Source organism: Gordionus sp. m RMFG-2023, chromosome 2 (assembly GCF_954871325.1).
Source record: "Gordionus sp. m RMFG-2023 chromosome 2, tfGorSpeb1-WG-v2, whole genome shotgun sequence".
NCBI lineage: Eukaryota > Metazoa > Nematomorpha > Gordioida > Chordodea > Parachordodidae > Gordionus > Gordionus sp. m RMFG-2023.
In genome coordinates, this window is record NC_088776.1 from 56,564,717 (window position 1) to 56,589,060 (window position 24,344).

Consider the following 24,344-nt stretch of genomic DNA (forward strand, 5'->3'; position numbering starts at 1 on the left):
CAAAGCAGAGTTCTTGACCTAAATTCGGGTTCAGAAATTTTAAATTATTTAGCGAATATATGATAACAGGAACTTATTCAAAAACCAATTTTTTAAAGATATCAGCGCCCCGGGTCTATATAACTCTGGATATGATGGATTGCCCATAGATTGATCACTGTTTGGTCTTGAGTTTCTAAATGTTCAACCAAAAAATTTTATATCTATGAACCCGAAGGGTCTAGAACCCTGCTTCAGAATCAATAAATGGCAAAGAAAAGTCTCAAATTTGGATAAAAACTTTGATTAAAAAAATTGGCGTAGTTTTATTGTCACTCTTAGTATTTTGTTTAACTATAAGGAACATGTTACTTTACGAAAGAAATAATGTAGTAAGATAATTCAATTTAACCTATTTTATTAGATGGTTCTATCCACTGATATATTATGCTAACTTAAATAATTATTTTTTTATGTGTATCAATAAATCATTAATTGGCTGCCATTTTGTTTACCCATATAATTATATTGAAGTGCATAAAAATTATATTAAAAGAAAATCAAAATAACTGAATCACCAGCTGATTGGAAATTTAAAGAAGCTTCAAAATGCTTTTTAAAGAATAAGTGAATTATCAGTCAGGTATTATATGTCATTGACTCGAATTTTTATATTATCGACTCTTATAATTTGGAAAAAAATACTGATAAAAAATATAGGTATAATTATTATTTTTTATTTGCTTTAATTATTTAAATATTATTTAAATATAAAATAAATAATTATTTTTTTAAATGACTTTATAATGTTCAAAATTAACGAATATTTATTTTAAATTATATTTAACTATCAAGATAATAATGTTTTAAAACATAAAGATTTCATATAATAATAAACTGATTAGCTCTTTTTTTTTAAAGATATCATATATTATCTTAATTTACCCCTCTCCATATATTTCAATTTCATACAGTCCTAAGTATTTTACCCATACTGAAACATGTATAGAATCTAATAGCTCCAATAATCAACCCGCTTATCTTTTCACCTGACCTTTATCTTCTCATATATAAAGACTGCTTATTTATATTACCGACATTAAATTTTTTAGATATAATTTTTTTATTTTTAATATTAATAATTATTCTTGTTTTGAGAAATGCCATATTTTTTATTTTTCAAATTTAATTGCTTCTGAAAACTGTTTCTATTTATTTAAATTAATATAATCTTTATATATTATTATTATTATCATTCTCCCTTTTAGGTATCAAAGCAATTTCCAAAGAGCAAAAAGATAGTAAAAAATTTTAAATATATAACAATAATCAGTTTTGAACTCCTACCTTTAATTGCATAATGTTATCTCTATTTGCCCTAAAAGTAGCTCTCTACCGAAATTATTTTCAAAAATAAACAGCGCCCTTATTAGCTTCCATTTTTAAAAGTTTTTTGATAAAAAAATATTTACAAATATATTAATATTATTTTGTTATAATTTAAAAATCTAGATTTATTATATTTATAAATTAAATTTTTTTTTATAAAATTAAAGTATAATAAATAATTTTCTTGTCATTAATATATAATGAATGCCAATTTGTTTTAACTAAGCAAATATTAATTTATAGTTTTTTAATTAAATTTTATTGGTGTGAGATTCTTTAAATATTTACCCAACTTTCTTTATTATAATTATCTTGTTCTCGGTTTTGTTAAAAGACGCAACAATTTCCCGGATAGCTATTTAAACATTCATAGCATATAAATTTATAAATATATAATGTAAAAAGACACATTTACAAAACATATAATGTTCTATATTAATTGAATATCGATTTTAAATTATTTTATGTTATTTTAGATTAAAATATTTGAAAACATTAATAATAATTAACATGAGCTTTTTAATTATGGAACTTAAAAAATATCATGTCTTGATTTACACCCCTCTTCCAATTATTTTAATTCCATACACCAGAATTCTATATATATAGGTATCAATAAACTTATATCTTTCTTCTCGTTTATTTAGATACCGTCCCTGATCTTTCACCTGTTCTATTATTTATTGACTTTTTAATAAAAATAGTTTTTTGACATAAAATATATTTTTAGATATAATTTTTTTTTATTTCTTTCAAAATTTTTGAGAAATGCGATATTGTTTATTTTTAAAAATTAATTCACTTTAGAATCATGGATTTTTAACTATTTTATACTTTTTATTTCTTAAATATAATAATTAATACATATTAATATTATCATTATCCTTTTTAGATATCAAAGAATCTGCCGAGAAAGACTTCAATAGTAAAATTTTTTATATAAGTACAAATCATCCTTATGGACTCTTACTTAAAAATACGTTAAAACTATCGTTTAACAAAATTATACGTGTTACTAGACTTTACAAAATAAATATTTAACTTGGCTATCATTTTTATAAATTAGTTTAACTAAAAAAAAATCTACAAAATTAATTTAATTTTTTTTATAAACAACATTTATAAATATTTAAAAATTAGTATTTATAAATTTTACAAAGAATTTATAAAATCAATGTATATTAAATATTTTTCGGGTCATTAAGTGCTAAAAAAAAATCTTTCTACCAAGAGATAAAGTTTTAATTATAATAATAAACGATGCTTTGAATATTTTTACAATGTATATAATATAAACTATTATTAAACCAAATCAAAACAATCTTTAAATTTTTTATTTATTTGCTTCAATTAAATAATATAATATTAATTTAAATAATTATAATATTTGATTTTAAATGCCATATTAAAATAAATAAACCTTTTACAATAAAATAACTAATATTTTATTGTATCCCAAAGAAAACATCAAGATCATGACAAAGAAATCTTGAAAGTCTTCTTTTCCACAATCATAAAATTATTGACCTCATATGGATGTTTGACTTGTATATAATACAATAATTTATTCCATAATATATTATATAAAATTAATGTATAATATATGAATCTACATTTAAACATTATTTGTTTGATTTTGGATAAGTTATAAACATATATAATTACAACACATTTAATATTCTATATCGATTTTTATTTTTTTTTGTGTCATTTTGGATTAAACTTTCAAGAAAATAATATTTTAAATATTAATAATAATGAAGATCAGAATTCTCATGATAGAATTTTTTTAAAAGATATCTAGTTTTAATTTACTCCATTACTTTAAATATTTTAATTCTACCCACCAGAATTGTATAAAATTACAGAACCAAATAACTCCTATATTTCTTCTTGTATATAGTTCTCTTATATTTTGAAATTTATTAAAAAATATATTTTTAGACATAAAAAATAATTTTAGATAAAAATTTTTTATCTTTATAAATTTCATATTAATTATCCTTCAGGTCTTTAAAAATGATTTATTATAATCTTAAAAATTTATTAGCTTTTTAATCATGCAATGTTTATTTATTTTCAACTTTTTATTTCAATAAATATAATCATTATCCTTTTTTAGATATCAAAGAAAGGATGGAGGAATATATTATTAGTAAAAATTTTTAATATAAATACAAATCACAATTATTGACCTCTACAGGCTAACGCTCTCATTATTTTCCTAAATGATACATGCTATCGAACTTTTGAAAAAAATAGTGAACTTTGCTACCATTTTTAAAAGTTGCTTGAGTAAAAAAATTTACAAATAAACTAACTTTATTTTTTGTTATAATTTAAAAAAACATCATTTATAAAAATTTAAAAAAATAATATATTTGGTGAATTCCATATCAAATCAACCAAGGTTTCAACCCGACCCCCTTTAATTTTTCTTAAATTTTGTATACTGTTAGTATATACTATAACTAAGAAAAAAATGAAATTTTACTCCAACATTGTTTATCCGCTAAGATATGGCCGTTTAAAGCGCCAAAAAATGGTACATTTTTTACAAAATGCACCACATTTATTTTCAATTATCTTAAAAAATAATCATGTTAGAAAAATAATTTAAATTTTATTTTGTAGCTTAATAAAAGTTCTTTAAAATGACATAGAAATAAATATAACATTTGAATAATATCGAAAAACAATTTAAAAATTATGTGTAAATGATAGGCCCTTACTTTTTTTTTATCTTTATCTAAATTTGAGAAGTGGCTGGAATAATAGTTAAATTTTGTCTCAAAGTTACTTGAAAAAATAATTCAAAACATATTTATAACTTTATTTGCCTCAAATTGCATTCATATAATACAATCAAAAATTTATAATTAAAATATATCATATATTATAATCATCCAAGGAATTTTAATAAATTATGACTTTTGTTTTCGTCTAGGGGAATAAAAGCTTGAAACTTTGTGTCCCAGAAATTATCTTTGCTCTCAAAAATCTGCTTTCAAGATGCTATGATTCGTTTTAGCACACAAATATATAATTTACCCCATAGATATTATTTCCTGCATAGTTAAATTAATCTATTGTTGTCAATATGTGATGTTCATATGGACGTTGCAAGCTTGCTGCTAACCATGCCCACAAAATTGCATGGACTTTTACCTTGTGCAGTTTCATAAATTGTCACTCAGCCTTTATCCCAAAATCATTTTCATGATTGTAGAGATTAATTATTATTGGTTATTGCTAAGTCAGAAAAATAATAAATTTTAGCCACTCTATTAAATCTTTCCTTCAAGAATACGATCAATTTTTAAAATAAATAAAATGCACATGCGCTATGCTTTAAACAATCCAATTAAATAATCTAATAAGCGAATTTTGTCAGTGTTTTGAGGGAGTTCCATCAACTGCTATTCATTGTTTGAATGTTTTATAATCTATAGAATTCTCGTCAAATAATATATTAAGCCTTTCTTTTAATTTTGAATACATGGGGGAAAATTTATTGTTGAATTTCAATTTTGGTAGATTATTTTATGCTAAATAAAATATTTAAAATTATTTTGTCAGTATTTTTAATTTCGAGATAAAATTTAACTAAAGATTTAAAACTAGCCACCTCTCAAATTTTTTTTTATAAAGATAAAAATAAGTAAGGGCCTATCATTTAGACATAATTTTTAAATTAACATTATTTCATAAATATTCATTAAATTAAAATATGATGATATTAAAGTAAAATTTGTTCAATTTAACCTTTTTTCTATGGCCATTTCCGGTTTAACACATCCAGTTTTCGATATTAATAAAATGTCCATCATTTTTTATGTCATTTTAAAGTTATAAAGCTACAAAACAAAATTTAAATTATTTTTCTAACATGATTATTTTTTGAGATAATTGAAAATAAATGAGGTGCATTTTGTCAAAAATGTACGATTTTTCCGCATTTTAAACGGCCATATCTTTGCTGGTAAATAGTGTTGTAAGGTAAAATTTTATTTTTTTCTTAGTTATAGTATATACTACCAGTATACAAAATTTAAGAAAAATTGAAGGGGGTCGGGTTAAAAATCGACTTTTTTTGTTGATTTGATATGGAATTCATGATTTTCTAAATTTTAAAAACTATTTATAAAATTAAAGTATAAAATATTTTTCTGGTCATTAATATCTGCTGACAAAAAATCTTTGTACCAAGAGATAAAGCTTTAATTATAATAATAAAAGATGGATTATCAATCAAGGCATTGTCTGAAGTCTAACAATCATAAAATGGATTTATCTTACAGTCTTTTTTTTGAGAAATATTTTAATGTGTGTTAACTGGTAAGAATCAATCGATATGATTTGGAGTAATTGATTTTTGATGTGTCGTTACATTTGGAGATTCTTCAAATATTTGCCCAAATTTCTATAATATTATAATTATCTTGTCTGCTGGGTTTTTTTTAAAAGACCCAACTACCTGGACAGCTGTATAAACACATAATGAATTTATATCTGGTATAAATTACTTATAATTATCCCCGATTGGGATATACAAACAACCTTGGTCATATTAAACTAGTGTAGTTTTATGATGTCCTTGTGTGGTATTTTTTTACTATATAGAACGTACTTTTCGAATGCAATAATGCAGTAGAGTGCATTTGTTCTACTTTTTAAAACGGTTCTATCTGCTAATATATGAAACTACCTTGACTGACGATTTATTTATTTATATTCTTAACAATAAAAATCAAACAATAACGTGTTGTTTTAGTTGCCAATATAAATATATTAAAACTACATTAAACTTAAATTAAAAGAAAACCAAAATATAGTGCGTCACCTGCTTATTTGAAAAACGCTTCAAAGTGTATTTTAATTAATAAATAAATAATTAGTCTAAAGGTATTATATATTTGTTTCTATCTTAATTCATCTTGGCCTAGGAAATGTTAAATTAGTCTTAAAAGTAGCTTTGAAATTTTATTCACAATATATTTATATAATAAACTATAATTTAAAATAAAATATTAATCAAAACAATCGATTTTTTTTATTTGATTTAATTATTTAAATAATATAATAATATTTTAATTAAATATAATTTTTTTTAAAATAACTATATAATGTTCTAAATGAACATCCATTTAAATTTATATATATATTTAGATTAAAAATCTCAAAAAAATAATGTTTGAAAAAACATAATTATAATTAAGATCAGCTATTCATGAGGGATTTTTTTAAATAATAGCACATATTTATTTACCCCTCATATTTAAACTCCTAACAACATCTTGGAATTATATTCATATCATAGATATAAATAATCAAATAGGTACCTTCAATTCTGTCTATTTATATACTATTCCTGTTATTACTGTTAATTTATTTATTTTACTGACTTCTTATAAAAATATATCTTCGAAAAAACATATTTTTTAGATAATTTTTCTTTTTTATGAAAATTAATATTAATTATCATTCAAGTCTTGAATGCGATATTGTTTATTTTTAAAAATTCATTCACTTTTGTATCATGGATGTTTAACTTAACTTTTTATTTCAATAAATATAATCATTATTATTTTATTAATATTATCATTTTCAAAGATATCAATAAAAATTATCAAGATCAAATAGAAAGTAAATGTTTTTAAATATGAATATAAATTACCAGTGTTGTTGAAATTTGCTAAGTGGCACGCTAATATTTTCGCTTGCCATAAAAATATATTATTTATGCGGTATTAACTACCGTCTTTTAAAAGTAGCTTAGCTATTTTTAAGATAATTTATAAATAAATAAATTACAATTTTAAATTTATAATATTAAATTCAAAATTTGTAAATATTTAAAACATATCAATATATTAATTTATAATAAAAAGTATTTATATAATTACGAATAAATTAATAATTTTCTTGTCTTTAATATTTGTCGGTAAATTTTCTAGGTAATAATGCTTTAATTATAATAATAAAAGATGGTAAATCAACCAAGGCATAATTTGAATTCTATCAGAAAAAAATTTCTTCAGTCAATTACTTAGAAGTATCTTACTGTGTACTAACTAGGCCAGTTCAATCAATGTGGTATTATATAAATTCTTTTTTTTTGTCCTCGTCACTTTTTTAGTTTTTTTAAAATATAACCAATATTCCGTTATATTATTATTATCTATTCTTTTCAGTTTTCATTGAAGACGTTAGTGCTACCTTGAAAGCTGCTTGAACTTTCTCCTGCAAACTTAGAAAATTCTTATAATTTTGAAAAACTTAATATTTTATTAATCTAAATAATAAAATTTTATTAAAAATTAAAAATAAATAAAGTATTTTTTTTTAAATAACCTTATAATTTTTTAAATTAAACTTTGAGATCTATTTTAAATTTTTTTATATATTATTTTAGATTAAAGTTTTTAAGAAAATAATATCTTTAATAGTTTAGACAGCTTTTTCATGAGAGAATTTTTTAAAAAAAGATATAACATCATTATTTACCCCTCTTCTCAAAATATTTTAACTCCTACCACTATAAATTTTATATCACCTCAAAGACATATAAAATCAAATACCTTGTACTCACATTTCCTTTTATTTAGATACTGTTCCTGTTTTTTTTACCAGTGGTTTTATTAAACTTAATAGAAAATTCACTACGACATAATTAATAATTTAGATAATTTTTTTATTTCTGTCGAAGTTAATATAAATATCATTTAAGAAATACAATATTGTTTATTTATAAAAATTTATTCGTTTTGAATCATGGATTTATAACTATTTTAAACTTTTTATTTCAATAAATATAATCACTATATTTTGTTAATATTATCATTTTCTTTTTTAAAAATAAAAAATATTATCAAGATCAATTAGCAAGTAAATATCTTTAAATATAAGTACAAATCACCAGTGTTATTAAACCATACTTGTAAAAGTAGCTCTCTAACATTTTCGCTATTTGCCAAAAGACATTTTAGATAAAAACTCACGAAAATATAATATTTAAAACATTAAAAGAATTTTTCAGGTATAATAATAAACTGATCAGCTCTTTTATGATTGAATATTATATTTAAAGATATCAAATTTTGATTTACCCCTACAAAACATAGCATCCTCTTTATATCTTTTAAAAATGTTTTTATAATATTTGACATTCAATTTCATATTAATTTTGGAGGTAAAAAGATGAAGAAAAAATTTCAAAAAGGAATATTTAGGATCGATCATTCTAAATGTTTGCTTTTAAAATTAAAAATAATTTATTTTTAATTGTAATGTTACAAATAAACAGTTTGGCAAAATTTTATATTCACGGCACCAGGAGTTTACATTTTTTTAAGAAATATTATAAATAAAAAAAATACTGTCTTCTTGTCATTCATTTAATTAGTAGTGCACAGGGATATTATGTTATTTTATTTTTGAAGTTACTATTATAAATTCAAATATTTAATTTCTTTGTCTACAATAATAATATACACATAAATTAAATAAGAATTAATTTTTCAAAGCCATCACTTTGATTTATTAAAATCTAAAAATTAAATTGTATATTTTTTCAATTTTTAGTTAAGAAATTAAAAGGTAAAAATATTTCTTTCATAATTCCATTGTAAATTTTATTCAAAGTTGCTAACAGAGTTCCTGTCACAAGATCATTTTCAATTTTTTATTATATAATCGAATAAAATCAATTTGAAAGAAAATTCAAATTGTCTATAAAATAACTTATTAGATTAAGCATTGCCAATTATCTTAAAATTTTAAAAATTATGCTATAATATTTTGATAGATATAAAACTATATATATTTGAAATTCAACCTGTTGGAAACTTGCCAATTTTAGAAGAGTCTTGTCTATTTGAGTAGGATTGAATGTAAAATTAATATGTTTATATTAGGAAAATTAAATTTGATATCTAAAAAAAATTCCTAAAATATAAATATTTCTAAAAAAATTGATATTTTTTGAATAAATTATAAATCATATCGTAATAATAATTGATATTTTTAATCATAATTAATTTAAATTAATATTTTAAATAATATACAATAAAATTTAATGAAAACTTTAAAATATTTCTTTAATTGATTAAGTAATTTGTTTCAAATTATTTAGGGGAAATTTTAAAATTCAAAAGTTTTTAACCTAAAAAAAATTTCAATATTAATATATAAAATAGCTCGCTCCATTTAATTATTTTATATTTTTCTGGCACTTTACCTTGAATGTTGATCAAACTTAGTAATATGTTAAACAAATTGAATACACAAAATAAAAATTAAATTGATTATTTCAAAAATTAAAATTTTTTTGATCATTTAATATCGATATATTTTATTTTACTTATTTTTGTCTTCTTTTGGTATATTTAGTTTTTTATTAATGTATTTAATTTGAAATTTTCATCCTTCTTTTATTTTTTGCCTAGTTGTTTTGTTTCTTAATTATATCTTTTGCTTGTATTCTATTTATTATACTAAATAGCAACTGAAAAAATATATATTACTATCAACAATGAAAAATAACACATTATTTTCATTACAGGCAATAATTGTATTTCTTTAATTGAACACTTTATCAGTTATTTAAGGAAAGCATAAAAATTCAAAAGTTTTTAACTTAAGAATAAGACTTAAAATATTCATATAAAATAATGACGCTATTTAATTTATTTTTTATTTAATTTTTGGCAAAATTACATTTTAATATTTATTTTTAGTCCCAACAACTACATTATTAAGTAATGCAAATTTTAATAGCCTTTACAATCTCAGATATAGTGGGGCTCAGAAAATTTTTTTTAATTTAGTTTTTAAAATCACCCTTTTATTAGATAAATTCTATTTATTTTTTTAGATGTAAAAATCAATTTGAAAATTTTAGAGGGCTCTTCAAATTTTTAAGGAAGTTCGAGACCCTGGGTTACCTCACCTCGTGACTATAATGAAGGAATGCATATTTTATTTAATATTAATATATTATAATGACTGTTATTGCTGAGTGAATTAAGTTCAAGTAAAATAAGTAAAAACCTGATTGTAATCGGTCATTTTCACGAGTTAGGGGAAAGGGGATTTAAATAAATTAGCTATTTCAATTGTTTAAACTAGGGTCCTTTATTTGTTGAATTATGAAATTTTGGATTGATTTGCTTAATCGAATTAAAATAATTTTACGCTTCTTGTGATCTGCGAGTCGAATTATGAAAATGTCACGATCTATATAGATTACAATAAGAAATGGCCTTAGGGTGGAATTATTCAAAAATAATTTAATAATAAGAAATGTAGCGCCTAAAATATGGCGTCGAGAATAAAAAATATGGCGTCGAGTATAAGATATAATAACTTTTTTACACAATAAAATACATAATATTAATTTCAATACATTTTATATATTTAAATTTTAAAATATATTAGAAGTATTATTTTGTTTTAGCATTTTTTTTAAAAAAAAATAATAGTCACAACAACTAAAATCGAATCAAGTACAATGCACGACTTTATTCAAATAAAATAATTATATATATATTTTTTAAAATGAATGAATAAGAAAATTTAATTCTACTCTAGAGAGAATTTATTAACCGAATTTCTCGAAAATATCTATAAGATTGTCTGATGGCATCTTTTAAACATTTCGAATATACTATACAGATTTATTTAAGTTGCTTGCTAACTTTATATAATGTTAGTATTTATATATTAAAATAGTAACAATGGGCAAACCTGATGGGGCAGATAAAATATAAATTGCTATCCAATTTATAATTAAAAGGTTAGATTTAACCTATTTTTAAAAATTGTTAAATCGAGATTTTGACCAAAATACAATCTACAAATGATAGGAAATTTTGTCATAGTTGAAAAAAAGTTATGGGTAACCATGAAAGGAATCTCGAGTCTAGATAATATTATTTTCGATAATATAATATATTTTAACACTACTTCCAATACTAATATATAAAATATATATTTCTATAATAATGGTATAATCTTTTTATATGTATATTATATACTTTCTTTGTTTTAGAAACAATAATAACTTATTAATCTTGTGGATTCTTTAAATATGAACCCTATCTTTTATTTCCTATTAATATAAATTGAAGATATACAAAATTAATTTTTGAATTGTTATCAATTTTTAAATCTAAAGCAAATTTTAAATAAATTTATTACTTTTAATGGTATCTTTTTTTATAAAATAATTACAGAAATTTTATTTTCCTTAGGATTTTTATTATAAATATTATAGATTTTTATTATTACCTATTTCGTATTTTATGCGAATTTGGACATTTAAAAAATGGTTCTCATCTAACTCATATTTATTTCTTAATTTTGTCTCTCACTTTTATTTATTATATTCAATTTATTTTATTTAAATACTATCAACAATTGATATAACACATTATTTTAATCGTAAATTATAATTATTTCTTTTTTATTTAAAATGTTTTAAACTTAAAAATAGACTTGAAAAACCTATAATCATTTTTGAATTTCTATTTTATCTTGAGCATTGTAAAAATTTTAGTTGTTCTAACCTTAAATATAGAATACATGAAATAAATATAAATTGAATATTTAAAAAAAATAGGTTAATTCTTATTTTTTAATCATTTAATATTCGTATATTTTAATTTACAGGAAAATTAGAAACAAACATCTCTATATTTTTCTAATTGAATTCAATATATTTTGTTTTATTCTTATATCAAATTTGCACGATTGTTTATTATAAATTATCTTTATTTAATAACAGATTAGGAATTGCATATTATCTTAAATTTAAAAAATAAATTAAGCTAAAATATTTGGAGAAATAAAAAACATTAACAATTTGAAATTCAACCTATATAGTGTTATAAGCAAAATTTTCTTGTTGAATAATCTTTTAAATAAGAAATATAGTAGAATAACATTCCTTCAAAATCGGAGATAAACAAATTCGCTGAACTCTGGGAAGTATTGAAGAAGAAAAATCAAATAATATTAATAATTAACTTGCAAGGTTAGAAGGGTCTTATTACTATTTAGTGTATATTTGAATGTGAAATTAATTAATATATGTTAAAAAATTTTAATATTAATTATAAAAAAACTCCTCTAGTATATATATTTTTTAAATAATTGATATTTTTGATAAATTTTAAATCCTATTTTTCAATAATGGAGATTTTTAGTCATAATTAATTTAAATCAATGTTATTTTTATAAATAATATACATAAAAATTTTATGAAAACTATAAAAAATTTTTATTTCTTTTATTGTTTATAAGAAATTTGTTTCTTAAGTTATTTAGGTTAAAGATAAAATTTAAAAGTTTTTGACCTAAGAATAAGATATAAAGTATAATGAATTTTCTCTTTATATATTTCATTGACACTATCTTGGAAATTAAAAAACTTTGTAGCTTGTTAAACCTTATAAAAAAGTATATAATACAAGAAATAAAAATTAAATTGTTGTTTTATTTTAATTAAGTTATTTTAAATATAACTTTATCAATATATTTATTTTTTGCAAAGCAAAATTTTAATATTTATTTTATCCCGAAATTTCCAATAGGCTTTTATTTCTTTGCCTATTACGCATTTGATGCCAATTCAGAAATTAGAAAAATTGTTATAAACAATTAATATTTATTTTTTATTTTATCTCCTCTACTTATAAGTGCATTATTTATTATTACTAAATAGCAACTGAAAAGAATGAAATGCCAAAAATGGAAAGTAATAAATTATTTTAATCACAATTGCGATATTTTTATTATTTAATTTATTAAGAGAAATTTGATAAAGTTATTTAGGGAAAAAGAGAAAACTCGAAAGTTTTTAATCTAAGAAAATGATATTTATCATTAAAATAACTAACATCTTGACTTTTCTTTTTATATTATTTAATGATATCTATCTTGATTATTGAAAAAACATTGTAGTTTGTGAATTTAATTGATTATTTCAAATAATAGGTTAATTTATTATTTTCAATCATTTAATAATCAATTTATTTGATTTTAATCAAATTAGCAAATAGCACTAAAGAAAGTAATTATAAACTCTAGTTTAATTAACTAATCATTATCTGATTAAACTTAATTCATAACTAATTTTTAAAATATCTCTCTAATTTATGCAAAGTTTGTTGAATAAAATCTTAAGATGATAGATTTATGAATTTGTTTCAAATTATTTTATTTAGGGAAAATGTTAAAATTCAAAAGATTTTAGCCTAAAAAAATGAAATAATTGTGATATAAAATAACTCACGATATAAAAATTCATTCTCCATTTTTTATTGGTCCTTTACCCTGAATGTTGATTAAATTTTGTAATTTGTTAAACCTTAAGGAAACTATAATGAATTCATATAAAAATTATATTATTTCAATTTTTTTAATCATTTAATCATTTAATATCGATATATTTTATTTTACTTATTTTGTATTTTTTTAGAATATTCTGTAATTTTAATAATATATTTTATTTAGGCAAAAAATAACATTAATATTTTTAGATAGAAATTTCCAGGCTTTTATTTTTTTGCCTATATCGCATTTTATGCGAATTAAGAAATATGTTTATATAATGTTTATTTCTTAATTTTATATCTCTCCTCTACTTATAAGTATATCCTATTTATTATCACAATAGCAACTGAAATAAATATAATATCCCATTATTGAAAAATAACATATTATTTTTATTGCATGCAATTATTGTATTTCTTGAATTGAACAGTTTTTCAGTTATTTAAGGGAAACATGAAAATTCAGAAGTTGTAACCTAACTTGAAATATTTATCATAAAATCTCACTCTTTAAATTCCCCATTTTATTTAATTATAAAAAAAAATTATATTATTATATTTAACCTTTTTTGTAGATAACTTATCTATTTTTTTAGTGATATGAAATTTTTTTTATTAAGATCGATTCCTGCACCCTCCCTAGTGATGCTATTCAACAACTGCTATATAAATTTAACTAACGTTTAAAATTATATTAATGACTGCTTGCTGAGTGAATTAAGTTCCACAAACTTAAATCAAAACAGAACAGAAATTTTTATGGGGAAGTAGAGCAGGGGTTGTGCAAGAGAAGCGTATTATTAAAAAAATTTGCATATTTCAATCATAGTATCACTATTTTTTCAAATTTCTTTATATTCAAACTTTTATTAGGTTTGTCATTAGATTCTAAAATGACATTCTATAAATAGTTTATTAGTTATTATGTATGCAAATTATATAAATAAATAATTTAATTATAAACCCAATTTATGTAATGCCTATATATATTTTAAATTTAAATAAAACGCCTAAGATAATTTATAAAATACCAATCTAAAAATAATCTAACGAACCGACTTATTATATAAATCATTTACAAAATCTCTCACCTTTCGCATTTTATTTATTTTTGTTTAAAAAATCATTTTACTTTTTATTAAATGTTTTCTTCATTTAATAATTTTGTATTAGCACTAATAACATTGTAATTTATATTATAATAGAAATACAACCAAATTGATATTTATATCTTTTATTGAAATTCATATTTAGTTAATATATTCATTGCTGCCGCAGAGAATAATGCATCAAAATTAATTATTAGCGTTTATAAGCTTTAATGCAAGCGTAAATCTATTTAAAAATAACTAAACAATATATAAGAAAATATGTTTGATATTTAATTCTACCTAGAGATAAATTGTTAACCGAATTTCCCAAAATATTAGGAGAAATCGTTTGATAGAATTTTAAAAAGAAACTGATATTTTAAACATTCCGAATATAACTGGCATAAAGTTTTATTAAGATTTCTTTTTAGCATAGATTTATATATTAAAATTAGTCACAATGGCTGAAGCAGTTAGGAGAGCCAAAATGTTGCATACTATAATATTTAAATAGATTTATCCGATTTTTAAAAATGGCTAAATAAAGATTTTGACCAAAATAATACCCACTAAACCTAGGAACTCTTGTCATAGAGGGAAAAAAGATATAAGCGACTCTGACTGGAATTCAGAGGTTTAGTTAATATTAATCTAGCAGTTTTTCAAGACTACTTCCAATCATATATTTATTAATAAAAAATGCTCTAATCTATATAAATATATACTAAATCTTTATATTTTCCTTGTTTTAGAAACAATTAATAACTTAACTTAATTTTTAATTGTGGATTATTTAAATATGTACCTCGTTTTCTTTAATATTAATATGAATTGAAAGATATCCAGATTTAAAATTTTATTATTAATTTTAGATTTATAGCATTTCTTACATAAATATTACTATTATTAATAATTTTTATCAAAATTATTTTTTATTAAAAAAAATACATGATGAAAATTTAAAAGTTTTTAACCTAGTAAAACACTTACCTATTATATAAACTTAGAAATTTATCTTTATATATTATTTAATTATAAGTCAAAATTACATTTTAATATTTATTTTAGCCCCAAAAACTACACAACTAAGTAATGCAAAATTTAATTAATCTAAAAGGGGTGAAGGGACGTCACTAACCTCTATAATTTCAATTGAAATGATCAAAAAATCTTATTATTATTTTTAAATAAAATTACCATTTATTTTAGCTAACTTCTATTAATTTTTTTGGTGGTATAAAAAAAATACAAAATTGAGTGGGCCCTTCAAATTTTTTAGGGGGTTTGAGACCCTACGTTCCCTTCCGCTCGTGAAGCTAATGAAGGAATTCATAATTGAATATAACTAAATTTAGTTTATTACTATTATGAGTGAATTATGTTCCATAAATAAAACTTAAGTCTAAACCAGATATTAATCAGTAATATTCACGAGGAAAATAGAGGTTTTTAAAAATTAAGCATATTTAAATTATATTTTCTAACGGTTTTTTTTTCATGACTAATTTTTACTGTTTTGTCATTTATTTCTAAAATGAAATTCAATATCCAGAAAATAATTATTTTTATCTATTTTTAAGTATATATTTAATGAAACAATAAATTTAATTCTATTCTTTAGAGAGAAATTATTAACCTAATTTCCTAAAATAAAGGGAAATTGTTTTGATGGTATTTTAAGGAAAACCCGATATTTTAAACATTCGGAATATATCTGGTATAGTTTATTGCGATTAGCTTATTAACTAAATAATTAATCACATACACACAAATTGTTGCATAGCTATCCAATTTGTATTATTAAACCCTTCAATTTAATCGATTTTTAAAAACGGCGAAACCAAAATTTTAGCCAAAATAATACCAAACTGGGAAATTTTGCCAAACAGGGCAGAATGATATGGGCATCTATGAACTAGATAAAATTATTTTCTCTGAAATATTTTAACACTCCTTCCAAATTATAGATATATATATAAATATATTTCTAAAAAATACGGTTATCTTCTTAAATATATACTAAATATTTTCTTTAGTAGCAATTAAACTTAGCTAAATCTTTGTGGATTCTTTAAATATATACCCAATTATTTATTTATCTTTACTACAAATTTATAGATTTTCAGAAATTTTGGAGTTACAAATTTTTAGATTTAAAGCAATTTTTATATAAATGTTATTATTTTAATTGATACCTTTCATCAAACCTCTTTTTTTATTAAAAAAATTACAGAAATTTTATTTTCATTAGGTTTTTAAATTATACAATTTTATTCAGGCTTTTATTATTAACTAAATCATCTTTTATGGGAATTAAAAAAATGGTTCTCAGCTAAGTTAGCATTTATTTTTTAATTTTGTCTCTCAACTCTTTAAAAGTGTATTCAATTTATTATTACCAAATAAACTAAAAAAATGAAATATTATCAACTATTAAAAACAATAATTTTATTTCTTTAATTGATTATTAAGAGAAGTTTGCCGTTATATAAAGGAAACATCCTATTTCAAATGTTTTAAAATCTAAGAAAAAAATTGAAAAACCTATCATATAAAATACCTTACATTTTTGAATTTTCACTTTATCTTGAGTATTTAAAAACTTTAATGTTTGTTAAACCTTATAAAAATATATAGAATAAATGAAATAAATATTAAATTGATTATTTAAAAAAAATAGATTAATATATATTTATTAATATTTAATATCGGTATAATTTATTTTATTAAAATTAGAACTTAAATTAGAAACTAGCACTGTAGCAGGTATTATGCACCATAATTTTATTAACTATTCAAAATTTTTACAAAACTGTTCATTTTCTAAAAATTTACATTTATATTAGTACTGTCATAATCAATGGATTAACTTAATTCATAAATAGTTATTAGAATATCTTAAATTTATGTATAGCTTATTGAAAATCTACTATGATACTTTGTAAATATATTGCCAATTAGTAAATTTTATACACTTTATTGAATTTTAAAAATGACTTACGTAATATATTAGCCACAATAAAATTTCTAAGCCTCGAGATATTCTGCCTAGATGTTCAACCAAACTGCTATATATGATCAGAACTTTTAGCCTTGCCTAATTTTTTAACAAAAATAAAGAGATAGCCATTTTTAAAAATATATTCAAATCGAGCAGAGACTAATTACAATTTCAAATACAAATATAACCAATTAAAATATCAAATACATTTTAATTATTTTTTAAAAAATTAAATTCAATCAATTTTGATTCCTTTTCACATTTGTACCATATTTAAATAAGAAATATTTTTATTTAGTTCATTAAAATTAAACTTGGTTCTATTTCTTTAAAAATATAATTTTTATAAAAACCAGACAGGATCATCACATTAATTGGAAAAAAAATAAAGGATAAATATTATAATATTTCTAATTGTCTATAAATCATATTAAAAAAAAATTATTTATATAATTTAAAAAAAATAATATTAATATTCAAAAAAATTTATCCTTTGAAAGAGGCTACTCGTGAAGCTAATGTAATGTGCCTTGTGACAATGGCTATAATTTACCTCGAGAAGAAACATTCGTGAGGTTTATCCATATGTTTACTAATGTGAGAAACATATTTCTTAAAAGAGGACAAAGCACAATTCCCAAATGTTGTTGAGGTAGACGTAATGATCGTATTGAATATAAAGTCTTGCAAAATTTCTGAATATTTAGCAATATATAATTTGCTCTTTTTTCTTAATTATGTTCGAGGTTTTATTAGAAGGAACCGGATCAATGCACGAATAATTCCTAACCAGGAATATGTCTCTCTTCTAAGGAATTTGAGAAATTCCATCTGGAGTTACCTATCATATCTGTAAAGACCAGTAAGTTCTAGGATGAACGTTTTAGAGGATCAAAGCTCCTAGAATCATCGAATTTAAAAAATAATTTTAACTTGATTTATATATTTGTTAACTTTATTATTTTTTTTTCAAATAATCACAAAACTTAAAGAATATATATATATTAAGAAATTATATTAACTAAAAATTATATACTAGAAAAATTTTATTTTTTTAAAATAAATATTTAAATTTCTAAAAAGCCCCATAAAGGTTTTCTTAAGGATAATTACGTTTATTTTATTAATTCCATTTCTCGAATGATTAGTATTTTTCTTAGTAAAAATAAATGAACAAATATTCTTTCATATCAATTCTAAATTTACCCAAATAATACGACCACACCCCAACCGAATACCTATATTGAGAATTACTATCAAAATGATTAATCAATAAAAAAAACATATCACATAATATTTTATAATTTTTTATAGAATTTTGGTTTTAATAAATAATCTTTTCGTATTTTATATGTGTAATAACATTAACTTATAAATGTAAATAAAATTTTAATATTTATGGAAATATCTCAATAATTTAAAAAATGATATTTAACATAAAAATTTCGTAAAAACTTAGATAAAATATAGCCAAAATGGCGTGCCACCAGCTGATTTGAATTCAAAAAGCTCAAAAGTGCATTTTAATTAATGTTGTTAAACAGTTCTATTTGAGCTGATTTTAAACAACGGCTAACTCAATATTATCAAGAACAATATTATGCAAGAGTAAATATTTTGATCACAGATGATATAAATGTTTAGATATTTATTAGGGGAATCTTGAGGTTTATGTAATATTTTTCTGGTTATAATATTGAGTTAGCCGTTTTTTAAAAATTGCTCAAATTGTGCCATTTAGCAACTAATTTTAATAAATGAATAAATCATCAGTCTAGATAGGTATTGTATGTCATTGGTTTTATCTTAATTTATCATGTCTTATAAAAAAAAGTAAATTCAGTTCTTAACATAGTTTTGAAAAAAGTATTTTACTATTTTTACAATATAAACTCTTATAATTTAGAGAAAAATATCGATCAAAAATGAACGTTTTATCTTTACTTTTACATTTACTTTAATCATTAAAATAATATATTATTTTTAAATTAAATATAAATAAAATATTGTTCTCTTTTTAAAATGACCATATTATGTTCTAAATTGAAGGTTAAATATCTAAAAAAAATTTAGTCTTTATAAATAAAATCTCTCACGAAAATAGTGTTTTAAAGCATTGAAATAAAGTTTTTAATTATTAATTATTAACACATAATTGATCAGCTTCTTCATGATGGATTTTTTTTAAAAAATATCACGTCTTGATTTACCCCCTTTTCTCAAAATATTTTAACTCCCTACACTCCTAGTAATTTTATCCATATCACCAGTAAGAATGTAGAAGCATATAGCTGTCATTCTTCCCACTTTTATTTAGATACTGCCCCTGATCTTTCAACTGCTCTCTTATTTATTGTAAATTGATATAAATATTAAGTGACAAAATTTAAGATATAATTTTTTTTCTCTCTCATCTTACGAATTAACTTTCATATCTTGAGAAATTCAATATTGTTTTTTTCTTTAAATTTACTAGCCTTTGAGTCATGGATGTTTAACTATTTTCGACTTTTTATTTTAATAAAATTATTGTATTTTATTAATATTATCAACCTTCTAGAAAACGAAAATAATTTCCGCCATAAATCACAAAGTAAAATTTTTTAATATAGGAATAAATCACCAGTGTTGTTAAATCTTATTTTTAAAAGTAGCTCGCTAATGCTATAGCTAAAAAAGTTGCGCGCTACCGCCACTTATTAAATAAAAATTGCGCGCTATTAGCTGCCATTTTTAAAGAGTAGCTTAGCTACTTTTAAGGTACTTTATAAAAAATTAATAAATTTATTTTATTTTTTTATTTACAAAATTAAAAATCTACATTTGTAAAAATATTCCAATTATATTTATTGATTATATAAAGAATTTATAAAAATTATATATTAAAAATAATTTTCTAATCATTCTTAATTTTGACATGAACATTCTAAATAAATAATACCTTAAGGTCTTGCCTAAAGTCATGACAATTATCCTCTGCATTTAAACACATAATTTTATGGCCAACTCTTTTTCCCCATAAAATTGAAAACATTTATTAAATTTTGGAAAAAGAAAGAAAATTGATATTATTGTTATCAAGATTATCATCATCTTAATTTCGTTAATGTTATCTGTGTTTTAACACACTTACATCTATACCCATTTCGTAAATATTTTAAATCTTTCACACATATAAATTTTAAATTTATAAATTAAATAACAAAATATATAAATTATAATATATTATTCATTATATATTAATTTTCGGGTTTGTAGTTAATTTCATAAGGGCTATTTGGCAAATAAATGGCGCGCTATAACCTTTCACTACTATTTATTCATACTATATGCCCCTTTAAAGATGATATAACACCATAAATTGTAATTATATCAAAAAAGTAGCTCTAAAAATAAATTATAAAATTTATAATATTATACATTATAAGTCTACCCATTTAATCATAAATATTCCCCATTTAAACCTAAACTTAATCCTATTTTTTATCTTGTGTCGTTCTCATCTGACACCTTATAATTTTATCGAGGACAATGTAAAGATGAAATTCCCAAAAATGACCTATAAATTATTCATGATTGTCAAAAAATTAAATTTTTATAAAGGGTTCTATATAAATATCCCTAATAAACCAGAACAACCTTTTATCACTTTGAGGTTTTTTATAAGTCGAATTATTTAATTTTCCTTTGTAAATTTTTTTGAAAATTTATGCTTTAGATCTGACAAAAAATTACTTACATGAAACTTACAAGGTATATTATTTTTATAAAATAAAAGCTGGGTATAAAAAAATATATTATAAGTTTTTAAATTAACTTAAAATAAATATTTTTAACTTAAACTATAATATAACCTTTACACAAAAATGCTTTATTATATTAAGTTAATTTGTATAATTATAATTACAATCTACATTTGATATAAAAATATATATATTTAAATAGATAAAATGTGAAGAGCTGAAAACCAATTACAATCCTACCAAAAAATGCCAGTAATTTTTTTTTGATGATACATATAATTATATAGTTTTGTTCTTTTTAGAAATGCTACTTGGCCTTTCATCTATCTAATCAAACCCTATAATAAATTACAAGAAAGTATGATAATAATTTATTTTGTGTTTCAATAAAGATATTATATACTATATATTGACATTAAGAGTGAGTCCAAAGTTAAAAAATTTTTCAAAAAAAATGATTCTCTAATTTATACCTTTGCTTTCTATCTCGATTTTAAAAATTTGATTAAAGTTAATTATTTTTAAAAATATTTGACTTAAGACGCACCCCAAAAAGTCTTATATAATCTAAATATTTGATGAAACTATTCCAAATAGTTTTAGAGTTTTTTTTAACATTAGTATGATGGCACATTTTATTTTGTCTTTTTTAAAAAAATATTTCAATCTGTCTTTTATTTAATAAATTTATCTTAAGATCTGATGTTATTATGATGCAGTTTATAAATGGATGGAGATGACCTATCCATATATATTTTTACTTTTATTCCAGATAGAATGAAAAATAAAATGATCGACAAAGCACTACTAATACATTTGACATTATTATATAATTTTTGCCACCAAATAAGAAGATGATTATCATAGATCGCAAATTCCAATTAATTAATAACAATCAAGTTCATTTTGATACCCGGAACCTGATCTAAATTAGTCAAATTCTTTATATAAAAAAAATAATATTGTTTTTGAAATTATTAATATTTTTTCATGGGACTTTTTTAGTTTAAATCTAATAATAAATATATATTTTTAATAAATTTAATTTTAATTAAAAAAACACAAAAATAAAATTAAGATCTTAATGAAAGGATTCAAACAGTAAAAATACTCTCTGAAGGGAAAATCCAAGTGTTGAATGTCAATGATATGGTAAAATAAAAAATATATCTATTAAATAGTATTGTTGAACGGCTTGATTTAGCCAATCTTAACTTAATATTTTTTTTCAAAATACAAATTTTTTTTAATAGATGTCCAAACCTCTCTCCTCTGTAAGCAAAACTCTTCTTGCCTAATATTCTTTGGCTAAAATATTAGGTTAGCCGTTTTTAGAGCCGTTTAACAATACTCACTCACTACTATTAAAGTCATATAAAAGTAACTCCTTTTTCATACTAATATTTCTGTCATATAATGTCATGAGATGTTTTTCGAGTTTTAAATTTTCTTATAGCTATAATATATTATATTAAGATATATTCCAAAGTTGTTTTTTGGACCATTTTATTTTAATACTTGCTTTTCGTATATAAAAAACTGATTCAGTAGTATAAAGAAAAAGAAATATAAATTTTTTTATTATTTTGAATTAAGATTTGTAATGGAACCACCGTCCTGGCTTCTGAAAAAATGGAATTATGCAAGATTGGCACTATAGTTCTCAAAGATCACATGGAATATCAAATTATCAAAAATGATGAAAATATATGGGAAAACTTTGTCTTTCATTACTCTAAAAACTAAATATTATATACTTTAATTTTATAAATATTTTCAATATTCCAAATTATAGGGTAATGGTGTTTGATTATCTTTCTGAAATTAATTATATGGGATCATATGATCATAACAAACGGGACATTATATAAAAAAAATTTAATTATAAAATTTATAGGTGTTGGATTATTTTTTGATTTAGAATAAAGATATATGCATAATTTGACTTAGATTATTATTATTATATATATATATATAATACTAAATATATTATGACACATTTAATATCAAGTTTCAATCAAAATTTAAACAGTTGTCTACTATATAAACTAAAGTCTATAGATAAATTTAAAACAATGGTGAAAAATATATAGAAGATTAAGTGATATAATGTATTAATACAAATTGTATTTTGTTAATTTGGTTTTAAGCTACAATTTATTTTAATAGATTAAATAGATAAACGCTTTTGTAAAAGTATATATTAATATATTTTCTTCTTTTAATATAATATATTTTATAAATAAGAATACTATTTGATAAACACCATATTTGTTGACGATTATTTTTAAAAAAGAGAAAACTATAACGAAGACTCAAAGAAGACTCAAAGAAGATATTTCTGAAGTAAAACGAAGAAACATCAACTTCTACAAGTGAATATTTAGGACTATGTATATAAAAAAGAACTCATCTTCAAAGTAAAAAATTTTGTTGATCAAAATAAAAAAAAAAGATTTGTTATTAGCATACATAGTACTGATAAATTAATTAAAATAAAAAATTTCCAATACCCAAATAATTTAGAGAGCATTAAATATATAACTTTACTTGATAGTTTAAAGAAAATATTTTAGAATATCTCTAGTATTTTCCTATAACATAATTTTATACTTTAAAAAGAGGCGGTGAAACTATTATCGATTTTTCGCTCAAATTGAAAAGTATTTGCTCTTTATGTAATTTTAAATCGCCGGTCTATGAACTTTTAAGAAATATTTTTATCTTAGGAGTAGGGTTGCCTTAGTTGGGTAAAGAACTTTGGTCAAAATATACCAAAGAAAACATCACTTTAAAGTTACCGTGA

The 24,344-nt window shown here is 21.0% G+C and overlaps 1 protein-coding gene across 1 annotated transcript; it reads left to right on the forward strand.

The window, feature by feature from the left end:
• Window positions 1-19,817: 19,817 nt before the first annotated feature.
• LOC135924486 (uncharacterized) lies at window positions 19,818-23,284 on the forward strand. Its single transcript, XM_065459543.1, has 5 exons — window positions 19,818-19,844; window positions 21,741-21,790; window positions 21,826-21,896; window positions 22,617-22,690; window positions 23,135-23,284. Exons 1-5 carry the CDS (start codon window positions 19,818-19,820, stop codon window positions 23,282-23,284), a joined length of 372 nt encoding a protein of 123 aa, XP_065315615.1.
• Window positions 23,285-24,344: the final 1,060 nt, after the last annotated feature.

Coding starts and splice junctions, on each gene's coding strand:
- LOC135924486 (XM_065459543.1), top strand. CDS start 19,818: ATGACCATATTATGTTCTAAATTGAAG. Junction 21,791..21,825: donor AATCCTACCAAAAAATGCCA/GTAATTTTTTTT, acceptor ATAATTATATAG/TTTTGTTCTTTTTAGAAATG. Junction 22,691..23,134: donor TGTTGAATGTCAATGATATG/GTAAAATAAAAA, acceptor TTTTGAATTAAG/ATTTGTAATGGAACCACCGT.